At 41.8% G+C, this 15,078-nt stretch overlaps 1 protein-coding gene across 3 annotated transcripts in view; it reads right to left on the bottom strand.

Moving 5' to 3' along the window:
- DOCK10 (dedicator of cytokinesis 10) overlaps window positions 1-15,078 on the bottom strand; it is a 270,818-nt gene that overhangs the window by 102,866 nt on the left and 152,874 nt on the right. For all 3 annotated transcript variants that reach the window (XM_040450863.1, XM_040450862.1, XM_040450864.1), the window contains exons 5-8: window positions 12,640-12,712; window positions 12,240-12,362; window positions 11,853-11,987; window positions 1,226-1,409 (exon numbers count right to left, since the gene is read on the bottom strand). In XM_040450863.1, the coding sequence (XP_040306797.1) occupies window positions 1,226-1,409; window positions 11,853-11,987; window positions 12,240-12,362; window positions 12,640-12,712 (515 nt within the window). The remainder of the gene's footprint in view (window positions 1-1,225; window positions 1,410-11,852; window positions 11,988-12,239; window positions 12,363-12,639; window positions 12,713-15,078) is intronic.

The following is a 15,078-nucleotide window of genomic DNA, read 5'->3' as shown; positions in this document are numbered from 1 at the left end:
ATATCAAGACCGGATGTGGGATGGATGCAGGTGAGCAGAAGTCTTCGTTGTATCCTGCCTCCAGGACTCTATATTGTCACAAGATCGAGGCCTGGAAATCAGACCTCCTGATGGTCATTTTGGGATTCTTTCCATGACACCACCCTATGTGCGTAAGAACTCTTGACCCTTATAATACCACACTTATACTTGGGGTTGTCATGACTTACTCCATCAATGCACACTAAAGTTTTCTTATCTGTGAGTACATTTTTGATATTCTGACTCTCTGGCCATCAACTTCAAGCCCATATCCTGGCTTCAGTTACTTAAACTCTAAAATTCTATAAACATGAATACTCAAGTTGATTATCATTAAGTAAATCATGAATGCTAAACACCTACTATGGTACATAGTAGTTGTGTTAAAGTCTACAACAGTTTTCTTCCTCATTGTCCCATGCCTCTTTCACTTTATAGAATATGATACTTAGACTACTAGAATCTAAAGACTCTGGTGTCTAAGATCCCACGGTGCAGGACAAAATGTCTTAAAATAGTTTTCCTTTCGGGAGGAACGACCAACTCTGGAAGTGAACTTGGCTTTCCTGTGGTCATGGACCTGTTTTTCTATGTGTCTCATCACCCGTCCTTTCCACGCTCTTGCTCCCCTCTCTTTGCCTAGAATAAATTAGAATTTTAAGAAGTAATAAGGATGGGAAGAAGAAAAATATTTTTATTTCATAAAGATCTCTAATATTGTGCAACATTTATGGAACTGTCACATATAAGCTGATCTCAGTATGGTCAAGAAGTATCCATGAAAGATATCTTTCAATTACAAGGAAGTAATGCATGTCTGTCTTTACATAATATCATGTTAATTAATTAAATCAAAGTAAAGTAAAGTAGAGTAAAGGCTATGCAACACAAACTACCCCATCTAAGGTAACCTCCCATCAGACATGGGTACATTTTTAGTACTGCCGACAGATGATTTCCAACCTCAAATCACTGCCAGTAAACTGAAAATCATACCTGCGTGTGGTGATCCTCACTATTCAGGAAAAGTCAAGCATTTCGGGGTGCTTTTCTGGAGCTCAGGGACGGATGAGCTAGCCTTGACAGCTACCACAGTTAACTAGTTAGCCTTGACAGCTACCACAGTTAACCGGTTCATTAGATGAACCAAACACACAGGTCACATTTTGCAAAGGAAGGGAAGGGGGGGCGCGTGCGTTCTCACCCAGCCCCAGATCTGCAAGCTCCGTGCTCCTCCTCCCCTGAGGTGGCCCCTCAGGACTGATTTGCAGGATGCGGTTCAGGGTGTGGATCCATTCATCCATATCTGACTCTGTTTCAGCCGCCAGCACAAAATAAGTTAGGTCATTCATTTTCAATTCAAAAGCATATTTTCTTAGTCTGTTATTCTGTGGTGCAAAAAGACAGACAGAAAGCAAAAACACCAGATAATAAGTCTTAGAGAGCGAGAGACATTTTTTAGGGGGTCATGCTTCCGAAGTGTTTCCTTTATAGGAGAGTAACATAAAGAAGATCGGCCAAACGAAGGCCAAAATTTGGGTGGGAATGAATCATTCTGTTTGGTTTTTTTCAGGGCTTTTGGTGCTAAGATGTAATTTTATTTAGGTTCTTGTTGATTGGATGATCGTGGTGGCTCAAAAATGTCACCTTCGGGCACATGTGGCAAGACGCTCTAAACTTCTTCAAATCGTTGATTAGAGGGTCTGCCTTCACTTTCTCATCCTGTGTTCCGTCCACTCTTCACTCCAGTTGGGTTTCTGGTCCCGTGACACCCCAGAGCAGCACTAGCCATGGTCACTAACAAACTCTATGCTGCTGCATTATCCAAGACATTTCCTTTTTCGGATCTTCCTTGACTCTTCAGTAGAATTAACATGGTGGCTTCCACTTCCTCCTTGAAACCTGTCTGTGTTGGGTTTCCATGACCACACTCTATTCTGGTTTTCTTTCTTCTTCATCAGCCACCACTTTTCAGTCATGCCTTGGACTCCTTTCTCTCTCATCTGACCCCAATGGCTTTAAACGATGTCCACATGGTTGGGCACCCCGATTCCTTTCTCTGGCTCTGGCTTTTTCATCAGCCTCCCAACTTTTCTCTTATTCGACATCTCTACTTTGCCTTTCGTGACGAACCCATGAGGCCTTGGCTCTAGTTCCTGAATGTGCTCTGGTTACATGTTTTGTTGCTGCCACAAGGCCTGAAGCAGCCCCTCCCCCGAGAGTACCTCACACATACTCAGCACCATGTCTGTCCCTCATCTACTAAGGGGACCTGTAGTCACTCTTCAGATCTCAGTCGAAGTTTCTCCAATTTCTCAAGACGAGGTTCTTGTCTTCCAGGGCACGTACGACAATTTGGAAGTCCATACGTATTCATTTTCATTTCTTTGTTTTGACCAACATGTGCCTCCTTCATGGCTGCCTCCAGAAGACCAGGTCAGTTCTGCTCACGACTTTACCCTGTGCTGTCGCACAGAAGGGCTTAGTACCAGTAGGTTCAAAACACTCCCCTTTTATAAGGGAATAGGATTGCCTCCTGTTTTTGGGAAACTGACATTCATAGGGAAGAATGAATGAACGAAAGACTGAAGGGATACACAAAGGACTGGAAAACAGAAATTGGGGGCTGTGCAGAGAATTAAAATGGGCTCGGGGGTGAGTAGCCACTTCAGGCTGGCCTTCCAGGAAGGGGCATCCAAGTTGAAATCTGTAAAACCACTGAACTATTCCAAGATGGGAGAAGCGCACTGAAACTGGAGGGAATACAAGAGCAAATTATTATGGCACTTTTACACATTCCTGCCATGAGACTAGAATTATAAATTCAAAGCAGAATGATATAGCCCGCAATGATATAATTAGCGTTATATTACCTGCAGTGGTTGTAAGAATTATTGAAGATATCCCATCTCTAATTCACTCTCAGTTAATTCTGATACAGGTAGTCAACTCTTACCCCTAGTCAACTCTGCTTTGAAGCCATTGGAGCACCCACAATTACAACAGTGCGAGGTCTATGGGCTTAAGACAACCAGGTAAAAAGCAAATAGGAGAAGAACCGTAAGGTGAGAGTAACATTATAGTGTGGGATTGTGGCTGAATATCAAAGTATAAGATTCTTTTTGGGGACAGGATTGCTATTCCTGGTGGCAAGAAAAAATAATTTGTAATATCCTCCTGGTAAGGTCCTTTTTCTTGGTGATGGTCTCAGAAGACTGTCCTCAAATAGCTTCCTCCTTTCAACTTCCACAACATCATGATGACTACCACAAATATGACACTTACTAACGACTTGCCGTCTAGATGGCAGGTACCGTGCTGAGCACGCATAGTTTTTATTCTGCTTCATCCCACAACAGCCCTGGGAGACAAACTGAATTATTCCATTTAACATGTAATGACATGGATGCTTGGGAGATACATTGAAATGTGCTTGGGATTCTACAGGTAGCAAGCGGCAGAGAAAGAAAAAAAAAACCTCTTTATCCTCTAACCCACTGAGATGATCAGGGGCAAAGATGTTCAGCAAATGCTGTTCCCCTTCCTTGTCCCCTTCCTGGCACAATCACATCCCAAAGGGCTGGTCACGGCCTGGGAGGTCATGGCTTCTCTAAGCGCTGACAATAGACAAGGGTAACAAATAAACCTCAAGAAAAAGTAAAATTCAGGAGAAAGAAGAATTAGCTAAAAAAAACCAGCTGTGATTCTCACTGTAGAACTTCATAGCTCAAATGCCACTTTCTAGATTCTTCCAAGGACACGCTCTTGGCTCTGGCCCATACTCCTTGTAACAACTCACTCGCTGGCTGGCTTTTTAAATAGTCTATGAACTTGATATGGGCAGAGACTGACTGGTTATCCTCACTACTCAGTGCAGTAGTGGTATTCCTTCAAAAAGAGGTGTCTGTCGTGTTCACATTTCGTGCTGTGCAAAAACAGACACATTAGCTGCCCTGGCTGAACAGGGGAGACAGGCATTAACCAGTTAATCACAAAAATGTGAAACTGGAAGATAAACGTACTTAGACTCTGGGTGAATATGCTGAAGAAGAGGTGTAAACTTAAGGTATAAAAACTCTTCTTGAGAACCAGAAAGCTATTGTGATATGAGAATACTGTTGTTCTCTCAAGACCCTCTGGGGTCTAGGAAAGCAGAGGACAGGATGATTTTGACTCATAAAACGCCAGCGCTGCATTTTGAGGTTATTTTGGCTGCAATATAAACACAGTGGGGGTTGCCAGAAAGATAGCGGTGGCCCCAAACTTTAGGGGGCAAAGCAAACATACAGGCAGCTTCTTTAAGAATGCAAATTCTTATGGGAATGCAAGCTGGTGTAGCCACCCTAGAAAACAGCATGGAGGTTCCTCAAAAAGCTAAAAACCGAACTACCCTACGACCCAGCAATGGCACTACTAGGCATTTATCCAAGGATACAGGTGTGCTGTTTTGAAGGGACACATGCACCCCCATGCTTATAGTAGCACTATCAACAATAGCCAAAGGATGGAAAGAGCCCAAATGGCCATCGATGGATGAATGGATAAAGAAGATATGGTATATATATATATATATATATATATATATATATATACACAATGGAGTATTACTCAGCAATCAAAAAGAATGAAATCTTGCCATTTGCAAGTGCGTGGATGGAACTGGAGGGTATTATGCTAAGTGAAACTAGGCAGAGAAAGACAAAAGTCATACGACTTCACGCCTATGAGGACTTTAAGAGACAAAACAGATGAACATAAGGGAAGGGAAACAAAAATAATATAAAAACAGAAGAGTCTCCTAAATATGGAGAGCAAACAAAGGGTTGCTGGAGGGGTTCTGGGGGGGTATGGGCTAAAATGGGTAAGGGGCATTAAGGAATCTACTCCTGAAATCATTGTTGCACTAGATGCTAACTAATCTGGATGTAAATTAAAAAAAAATAAAAACAAAATTAAAAAAAAGAATGCAAATTCTTAGAAGCTATAATCTCCACAGGAGGTGTGGGTGGACTCCCTCCCCAACCCTAACACACACTTCTGGCAGGTCTCATGAAGGAGGTCCATAAAACCCCATGCGGCCTGCACTGACACAGAGGGTCTAAGGGCAAAGACAGCTTGGCCTTGAGCAAGTGTAAAAGGAGACAGTTTTCCTTCATAAAACAACAGGAACAGAAATAGATACAGAGGAAAGAACTCGAAATGCTCAGAGTTCAGGGCATAGCTTTGGCTGGAACTCTGTTAAGCATCTGAACACAGCAAAATGCAAGCCAGTCTTAGTGTTGTCTTGAAAACAAACAGATGAAAGAATCTGTTTAATTAATCTCATGTCATAAATAATGTGGACAAGGAGATGAAAAGCCATGTAAAATGCTTACATTAATTGTATGACTTAAAAGTCAATGGAACTGCGACCTGCTTTCAAATGCAGAGGAGAAGGAACTCAGAGAATTCCAGACAGAAAACAGGACAAAACATAGACACTAAAACTTGATTTTCCAAACTGTATACTCTACTTCAAGTGAATCGGAAAATGGGTTGCTGACGTCAACAATCTTATAAAAAATATTTTGCAAAAATTTGGGCAAACTATAACAAGCCCTTATTTCTCCAAAGGGCGTATTTATCAATGAAATAAATATTCTATCTGCAGCTTCTCAAAAACCGAATTATCTTTTTCTATTTGGAGCGGAACAGAACTACTTACAGTCATAGAGAAGCTTACACTGGGGAAGACTGTGATGCCTAAGTGGTTTTCTATCTCATTCTCTGTGATCTCTAACATAATGGCATATAAAATCACAAAAAAAAAGAAAGGACAAAAATAGGAAAATCAATGGGACATTTTAATAATCTTGAAATGCAGTTGTTATGTCATTATAGTGGTAATCAGGAAATAATCATATTCTTTTTTTTCGATCTCCCAGTTTTCCTGTTTCCCTGAAAACAGTGTCCTTTGTGGCAGACGTGACTCCTCCGTTTACTAAAGCTCACCACAGTCCATCTACACAGCTTCATAAAAAGCAGGAAACTGTGAATATGTCCTAATGCCAACTGACATGTTTAATGAGTTGTAGCCAACTGGTCTGTTTCCACAATACTCATCTGGAAAGGTTCCGAAATAGAAACTCCAACAAAGCTACCAAAGCCAATGGAGAATTGAGTATCAAAGCAAGTTACCCAAACAAAATATTCCATTGTGCCTAATATGTTACTAGCATCTTTTGCAGGAACAAAAGAAGAGTTCCCAAAAGAAACACACAACATCACATCTAGGTTACTGGGGTTGGTGGTTACCATTGATGTAATCCTTTCCATTCGCTGTATGTTTATTTGTGCATTTCATTCAACAAAAATGTACTGGGTACCTCCCGCGTGTCAGGTGCACAGCATTAAAAACATTCAAATAAAGCACTTGCCTTCATTGAACTTGCATTCCAGTGTAATGGAGTGTCCGTAAACAAGCAGAAATATAGCATACGTACTATGCATGCACTATAGGTAAAATACAATAAAGTCTCAAGCGGTGATATATTCTGTATCTTATATATCTTATATGTTATATGATAGTCTTACATTATGCCATCAGAACCTATTGTTCGAGATGTGCCACTCATTTTCTTTGCATGTGCTCCATTTATTTTTTCTTTCTACGCATCGTCCCACCGGCTGGGAGTTCTTTGAAGACAGAAGCCACATTTGACTCATATTTGGCTTTCCCACAAAGCCTAGCATAACTAAGTTTTCAATATATGCTTGCTGAAGTAAATCCTCCCCCTAAAGCCCACTGCTTAAAGCTACACATGAGCATATCTTTGTAGTACTTCTTCCGTCCATGTGGCTTATGCAGGATAGATGTATGAATATATGCAGGCATGCCCATATGATGTATGATTATCAGCTTATTTCCTTGGGCATCTTTCTGTAGTTTTGGACATCCTTCCACTTCAAACCTATTTTTGCCATTTATTAGCTCTGTGATTTGGGAAAGCCACTCTATCTCCCTGAGTTTTATTTTAATAAACTGGGACAATAATAATGCGCGTTCCATCAACTGGTGCCACATAATGTATGAGATAAAAGTACAGTGTCATTCTGGTTTTTATTGTTATCATTGGAAATGAGATTTTATGTATTTATTTATTTATTTATTTATTCATAGAAGTTTATTTATTTTGAGAGAGAGCACGCGCACGCGTGTGTGCAAGCAGGGGAGGTGCGGAGAGATCGGAAGGGAGAGAAGCTCCAGCAGGCTCCTGTTGTCAGAGCAGAGCCCCACCTGGGGCTTAATCTCAAGAACCTTGAGATGGTGACCTGAGCTGAAATCCAGAGTCAGATGCTTAACCAACTGAGCCACCTAGGCGCCCCGGAAATGAGATTCTTTAGAGCCAGAGTTTGGTAATGTGAAGTTTACAGGTCAGATTTAGTTTCTAGATTTGTTTTCCTTGGCAGTTTTCCCCTCCAGATTTAACTACGTTTATGTGGGCATGCACACTCCAAGCTGCTCCCTGCTGTCTCACACCTGGCCTCACTTCCTTCAGGTGGTGGGCTTCCTGAGCTGCAGAATGTATCCAAGTTTCTAGACTTCAGTTAAGCACGTGAGGCCACGGTCTTGGAACCTATGTCCACAAGGTGGTAGATTCGGCCCCTAGGAGGAAATAAACAGCGTTTGGCCCCCCACCCCCATTTACGCCTGCATAAAGTGACATCGGTCATTATTAATGTTGTGGGGGGAACCCTAGAAGACGGGATGCTTGGACTATTCATTCTCTTCCATAGTGGCAAGATCTTGAATAGATGGATAGATGGGCCAATGGATGAGTGAATAAGAAGACCTTGAAGGAATCAGATGGGATAACACAGGCCTAGATGTCCCTTGGCCCCAGATCAAAACTGAAGCAGCAAAAAGTGGAAGTTCTGTTCCAGATTGGGAGTGCATGGGGTATAAAACACATCTAATGTCACTATTTGATTATAGTACAAAATGGAAACTATTGTCAATTTTTTTTTTAAATCAAGATCTAAAAAATTTCCAACCATAAATATCACCACAAATCTCTGAGAAACTTGGGTAGGAGTTTCTTTCTGCTTGACGTCACCCTTGAAATATATTTCTAAGAATTCCAACGATTATTCTTAGAACAACACGATGACATAGATTGGGTCTGAATGAAGCAAACCAAAATGGCTTGTTCACAGAAGACTGTTAGGAGCTTGGACTTCCTAAGAATGCCAGAGGGTAGGTATCACTTCTGAGGTAAAGTTTTTGTTCCTTTTTTCTGTTTTATTCAAGAGAAACCGATAATGATTCTTGACAAAACAGGTCTGACTCATTCTATTATTCATTTGTTCTGTGATCCTGTGTGTACATGTTTCGTCTTCAGGCACATTTTGTGCCTGAGAGCTTGAGAGAGCAATGACTAAACTTGCATTTTATTTGAGAATCTTCTTTCCACTTGTAAGACCTCATAAGCCAGAGACAGCCATAAGCAAATATGTAAGAACCAGGATCCAGACACAAGGTGGTACGTAACCCAGACATCTATCTTCCCAGTGATCTCAAGAAGTTGGAGGTCCTCCTTCCCCAAAGGGCTACAAGTTCTTGACAAATAGGAATAGAAATGAAGGGGTATAGGGCTAAACTCTTTCAAAGATATAGTAGTGTTCCCAAATATTTGAATGGCCATCTACTGGGGAGTGAAATAGAAACGCAGCTGTGCTTTAAGGTGCAACATCTACCTTGGCAAATCCTGCTAGCTGACCCAGAAGAGTTCATTCATCACTGTTCTGTGCTCCTAGAACATTCAATAGCAGGTGTTGTTGATAGCTTTTGTGACACTGTGTAATCATTAACAATGAGCCTATGTTCCTCTCTGGTTTTGACTTCAGCAGGGAGTTCTCAATGCCTAAGCACAGTTCCTAGTATGTCATAGACACTCAATAAGTTTGTTGAATGAAAGAATACATGAGTGAATAAAAACTAAATGAATAAAGAAGAATATTTAGATAGAAATTTCAGGAAGGTGAATGGAGATTTTCTAGGTAGGTCTTTCCCCAGTGGAATGTCTATTTCTCAAAGTTGTGATCTTTGCACCTGATGGAAAGCCTATCACCAGCTAGCGCTGACCTTTACTGCTCACTTGCTTGTACTTAGGGACTTACGTCCCACATTTTTCCTTAAGCTCTTCTTTCCAGCTTACCTTTGAACTGAGGCAAAAAGCCTGAAGGGCACAGCACCCCATGACAAAAACCAAAACTACTCCTCAAACAATAATTGCCCATGCGAAGAACTGTGGCCCAGAAGGTCCAGACCAGTTTGAGCTCAACCCCTGACTCACACCAGTGCAGATGGACCATGGAGTGACCCACAGAGTAACCAACGATTACCTTTACCTCATTACAATATTAAAATCTCTCCTCCGAGAGGAACACAGGCCTCATTTATAAAACATACAATGTATATATAGGTATATTTCCTTAAGACACATGTATGACCTCATGCCTGGCTCTACATACATGACAAGGCTCCCCTTTCTAAATATTCATCCTAACCCTAAATAAAGGGATCCCACTCACCCTTGCTAGGGAAGTTATTCACCACGATCTCCGTATTTGCTGCACATGAAGTCTTTTTTTTGTGAGATAGCTCACCTGGTGTAGCTTCTACCTGTGACTCACCAAGGAGTGAAATCACGTTAGTTTGGTTACAAGGCTAGGGAAGAAAGGCTGAAGACACACGGTCTCCCAGATCCTTTTCCATGCTAGCACATTATTTGAGTTTTTACAGATGAGGAACCTGAGCTCAGAGTCCGAGTAACTTACTCAAAGCCTCCAAAAGTAAGTGGTGAAACCAGGATTTGAATGCTGACCTGTATGAAGCCCAAACTGTGTTTTCTCCTAGAAGACACTCTCCAGCTCCAAGGCACCACTTCAGCAGAGACTGAACTACAGTCTAAGACGTGATGGAGAAGAAGTTCCTGTAGTCTAGGTCAGATTTGAGCACCGAGATGCGTGCTCAACACCGAGTTAATAGGATTCTTCGAAGAAGCAATGTCATAGTAATACGTATCCCTGTGAGCTGGATATACAGCACGGGCTGCAGTGATACTGCCTAAAAGATGGTAATGCATTTGCTAGAGCGAGCTTTGAAGGAAAAAATGGAAAAGAAAATACTTAAGAATTTTAGCTCAGTTTCTAGAAAATGTAATCCTTGATCTTTCACCTACTGCGGGAAGCTTCCTTTGCGGCCAACAATAGAAAACCATCGCCACCCTCCATTAAGATCCTTATTGCCCTTTCCATATGGAAAGCTGGCATCTGCATTAAAATGCAATTATCTTTCACTTCTAGCCGACTACTCAGCTACACTTAATTAATTCTTTCCTTTTCAAGTTCAGCATTAGTACTTTCTGGAGGAATTCCAGATTTTAACAGATAGACCATCCAGGAAAAGCCCAGGCCTAAGTGACTGGAGAGAGCTCCATTTCGCATCCACATATCCGAGTGCCCCTTGGTATTAATCCAAGACGTAATCTCAGCTCTGGAGCCAGCTGCGTCCACGCCTGCAGGTGAGTGGGAAGAGAAGGTCTGCTCCTGGTGACCGGTGACCAGAAACACAGTCCTCAACCTCCACAAGCCAGCATCCTTTTGTGAAATTCAAGATGAGGCTGCTGCAAGGTTTGGTTGCTTTGATTGTTACCTAAGAGGGAATAGGAGGACCCTTACTTCCTGAGAGCGAAAAGAATAAATGAAAGCATGGTGTCCAAATGAGGTCTATGGAGTTATTCTGCTTCCCTTTGCCACAGTGGTCTATGTCGCATCGCACACTAAGAACAATCACACGCTAAGAAGAACTTCCGGAACAGTATGGTCCGTTAAAAGCGCCGTGTCTGTTTCTGAAATTAAGCTCTTGGGAATCGATGTAATCCTTGTCTTTGAAGGAAACCTCCTCTTAGAAGGAAGAAGAGTATATGTGCACTGCCAATGTACTACCTCATTATTACCCAATAATAAAGATAGGATTTATGAAGCATAGTGAGCTATATGGTTTATATATTATTGAATTCTTTAGCTCAGTGGCGTTGTATGCTGCAGCCACATGGGTGGTCATTTTCTCCTTCTCCTTGAATATACCAGACTTGCTCTTGCCTCAGGCCCTTTGCACTTGCTGCCCCTGCTCATTCTTTAGTTTTCAGAACAAATAATTTCTCTATGAAGATTTTTTTTTTTCTCACTTCTGGAGCACTGGTACTCCTTTCCAACCTCACCATTTGTCTCTCTGCCTCCCACAGCCCCATTTCTTTTCTTCACTCCAGATTTTACCCACTGATTCCATTCTGTTGATTTTTTTCTTTGTGTATTTTCTCTTATTTTTCCTTTGTTGAAAGTGAGTTTTGTGAAAGCAAAAACTCAGGTTGTGTTGTTTTCCAGCGGATCTCTAAAGTCGAGAAGAGTTCTTGACTCATATCAGATACTCCATAAACACTGGAATGGATGATGACTGGATGAACACACTCTTTGATTAAAAAGCCCAAAAGGGGAGGGGCTCCTAGATGGCTCAGTCAGTTAAGGGTCCAACTCTTGATTTCGGCTTAGGTCATGATCTTGTGGCTCGTGAGATCAAGCCCCGAGCAGAACAGAGCCCTGCGTCGGGCTCTGTGCGGACATCATGAAGCCTGCTTGGGATTCTCTCTCTCCCTCTCTCTCTCTGCCTCTCCCCCCCCCCCCCCCATTTTCTCTCTCTCTCAAAATCAATAAAAAAAAAAATTAACAACAACAACAACAAATCCAAGAGGGAAAAACAAAACTCAAGGAGGAAAGGGATATCTACTCACCTGCACCACACCTGTACAGGAATCCAAAAAGATGCAGCCTTTGGGCTCTTTGGATATCTTTTCATCTTTGTAAAAATTCATGATGTAGGAGTTATCTGGCAACTGAGTCAGCTGGAAGTAGCGCTTTTTGAATGACTAAAGAAAGGGGAAGAAATAGACAGGTAGTTCAAAATGCAGTGTGCTATTACAGAAATTAGAAATGCTGAAATTCCTTCGGGCGCGCTACATTCTTGGGCACTGTTCTAGGGAACAGCGTCCTCCTCCCTCATAAATAAAATATGACCCGAAACATAAACTCGATGCAAATGACACTCCTCTGTGCTGTGACCAGAGGAGGGGGTGTCCAAGAACTGGCAGAAACAAAGATGAGCCTTGATGTCTCCTTACCCGAACAGTAACGGTATTGTTCACGGTGCTATTGAAATTCCCCTTGTAGAGCCAGCCAGACTTGAAAACTCCGGTTCCTCCAGCTCCCCCACCGCCCTTAGAAGATGAGTGGGAGGTGGTATCCTGTGGAAGAGGAATCAAGGGCATGACTGCAACCTTTTGTGAATCCCACATCTTAGACGCTGCACTTACAAATGAGCCTCCTTTTTCTCTCTTCGACGCGTCTTAAATAATCATGTTCCATTTCAAAGCAAACGTGACTCATTTGGACTCAAAGCCCTTCCACAAATAGTTATGGCAGCTTCCTTGTAAAAGTGGTCAGAATGTGGAATACTCTAGTGGAAGACAGGAACTAATTGTCCTCCTGATTTAAACACTTAGCTTTCAGTAATTTACTTACTTCATCCTTATCAGCGTCTTCATGGTCCACCTCAAAGGAATGTGAAGGAAGTTTCTCTGGTTTGTATTCTGCTCTGAGAGTAAAGAAAAAAAAAAAAAAGAGTTTCTGATTTGTCATTTGAGACCTGACTTTCATTTTCTGCTGTTCCCCTTGGTAACAACCGTTGTGTTTTTCGAAAAAATAATGTAATCTTGTGAGGGCCCGATTTCCTTTGGAAGCATTAACTTTCTGCTACACCATTACACTTTATCTCCGGTAAATAAATCTCTGTTTTAAACCGTGGAGTTACTATTTATACAGATTTACACATGTCGTCTTGAATGAGATGAAGGCAAGCAGGACAATTTTAAGGCTCTGGTGGTTTATATGCTTCTTCCTCTACCTTCTGCAGTGGAATATGAAGGAGTGCTGTTTTCATTTCCATTTCACCATTACATGGCGTGTCTTAAGGGTACGGGATGGCCATTGGAAAAACCATGTTCCCGAGAACCAGCCCGTGCTCTGGCCGCTAGGTTGCGCTGTTCCCCTAACAGTGGCCTCCCCTGAAGTCTGCCCCAACTTGATTAAGCCGAAGGGTGCTCGCTTTGTGCCTTTCCATGGTAGTCCTGAAATGCTGACCAGCCCAGAAGAGTCAGCGTGTGCACCTGATACTATCAATGGCAAAACAGGAGAAAGGTAAACTTCCTGTGGCTTGATTCTATTTCACAAGTCATGGCTGGATGGAGAGTGGTCAACAGCGTCTGAGGTTCAGACATTCCTTGATACTTAGAGAGAGAACCCTACGTGTAGAGTTGGCCTGGAATATTTATTTTCTTTAAGGTGATTTATGTTGTGTAGAAGCAACTTGGGAATCTGACTATTGAGCAAAAAAGTCCAGGGGTGCTCTTTGAGTTATTCCTGTTACAAATCTTTTCCTATGTTGATGGTTTTCCAGATAGGAAGGGGCATGACCAAGACCTCTTTATACTTCAGTATGCATAAAATTACCAGACTGCATTCACATAGGGATTCGGTGGATTCAAGTGGGTTCAAAATACTCTTTACCTTTCCTCTGAAAGACATGAAAATGCCCATTCCTGGTTCACAGCAGGGCAGGTAGGGGCACAGACAGAACACTGACCTTGCTAATAAAACGGAAAAGCCTGAGATCAGAGTCACATTCTCTATAACTGATAATAGATTTTTTTTTCAATTGTGATAAAATATACATAACAGAAAAATTACGATTTTAACCATTTTTACGTGTACAGATCAGTGGCACAAAGTACGTTCACGGTGTTGTGCAACCATCACAAAAGTCCGTCTCGTTCCCAAAGTGACGCTGTACCCATTACACAACAGTTCCATATCTCTCCCTTCCCCCACCCCCGGTAACCACTGTTCTACTTTATGCCTCTCTGTATTTGGCTATTCTGGGCACCTCATCTTATGTTTCATTGTGTGTCTGGCTGATTTCACTTATTGTAAAATGCCCTCAAGGTTCATTCGTGTCGTGGCCAGTATTAGGATTTCATTCTTATATAAGGCCAGATAATATTCTACTGTAGCCTAAAAAGAGTTCACACCCCCAAAGTTGTTTCCATGAAGACACCGTGGAATCTTAAAAATTAGGACTCTCTCCATGTAGATGCTGGGTACATGTCTATTAGGACGCTTACTTGAATCTGTTAATTCCCTCCACCAGATCACATTTTTTTTTAGTTTTATTTATTTATTTACTTATTTATTTATTTTGAAAGAGAGAGAACCAGCAGGGGAGGGGTAAAGAGAGAGCGAGACAGAGGATCTGAAGCAGGCTCTGTGCTGTCAGCAGAGAGCCCAATGCAGGGCTCAAACTCATGAACTCTGAGATCATGACCTGAGCCGAAGTTGGATGCTTAACCAACTGAGACACCCAGGTGCCCCAAGATTACATGTTTCTTAAAGCCAGAGACTCCAATGAAGTCCCATCTACCGCGTCCCCAAGCTTTTGTCTTTTTCTACTGTAGGGATGCTCAGTATGCATTTGCTGATTGCATCAGTGCTAGGCAAGGTGAACAAGGAGATCAGAGAAGCAAAATAAGACAGCATGATATAATTTAAAACTGTTTTTGGAAGACATCTTGGGGACGCTAAAACACATATTTTTGGTGGCCAACGTCCTAAGACGCACCTCCAGTGTGTTAAAAGAGGTTTTGAAAAACGATCTTAGTACTGTGAATTTATTTTATAAATTCAGATTATATGTTACTTGCTACCAAAACCAAAAGCTAAGAAAAATAAAGCTATTCTGGGGTACACAGTAGTTGATATTGTGTATCAAGGATGGTATCTGGGGTCTCCCTTCAGCCCCAGTCCCAATTTCTTTGTCCATTTTTGTTCAGTTGTATAGCCTTGATATGAAATCCCAAGACCCGTAGGTAAGTAGTTGTAAATGGTAACGGGCTTATTTAAGAGCCC

This window comes from Herpailurus yagouaroundi, unplaced genomic scaffold, assembly GCF_014898765.1.
Source record: "Herpailurus yagouaroundi ecotype Mexico unplaced genomic scaffold, PumYag 202, whole genome shotgun sequence".
Classification (NCBI taxonomy): domain Eukaryota; kingdom Metazoa; phylum Chordata; class Mammalia; order Carnivora; family Felidae; genus Herpailurus; species Herpailurus yagouaroundi.
This window is presented reverse-complemented; position numbering and strand designations above follow the sequence as displayed.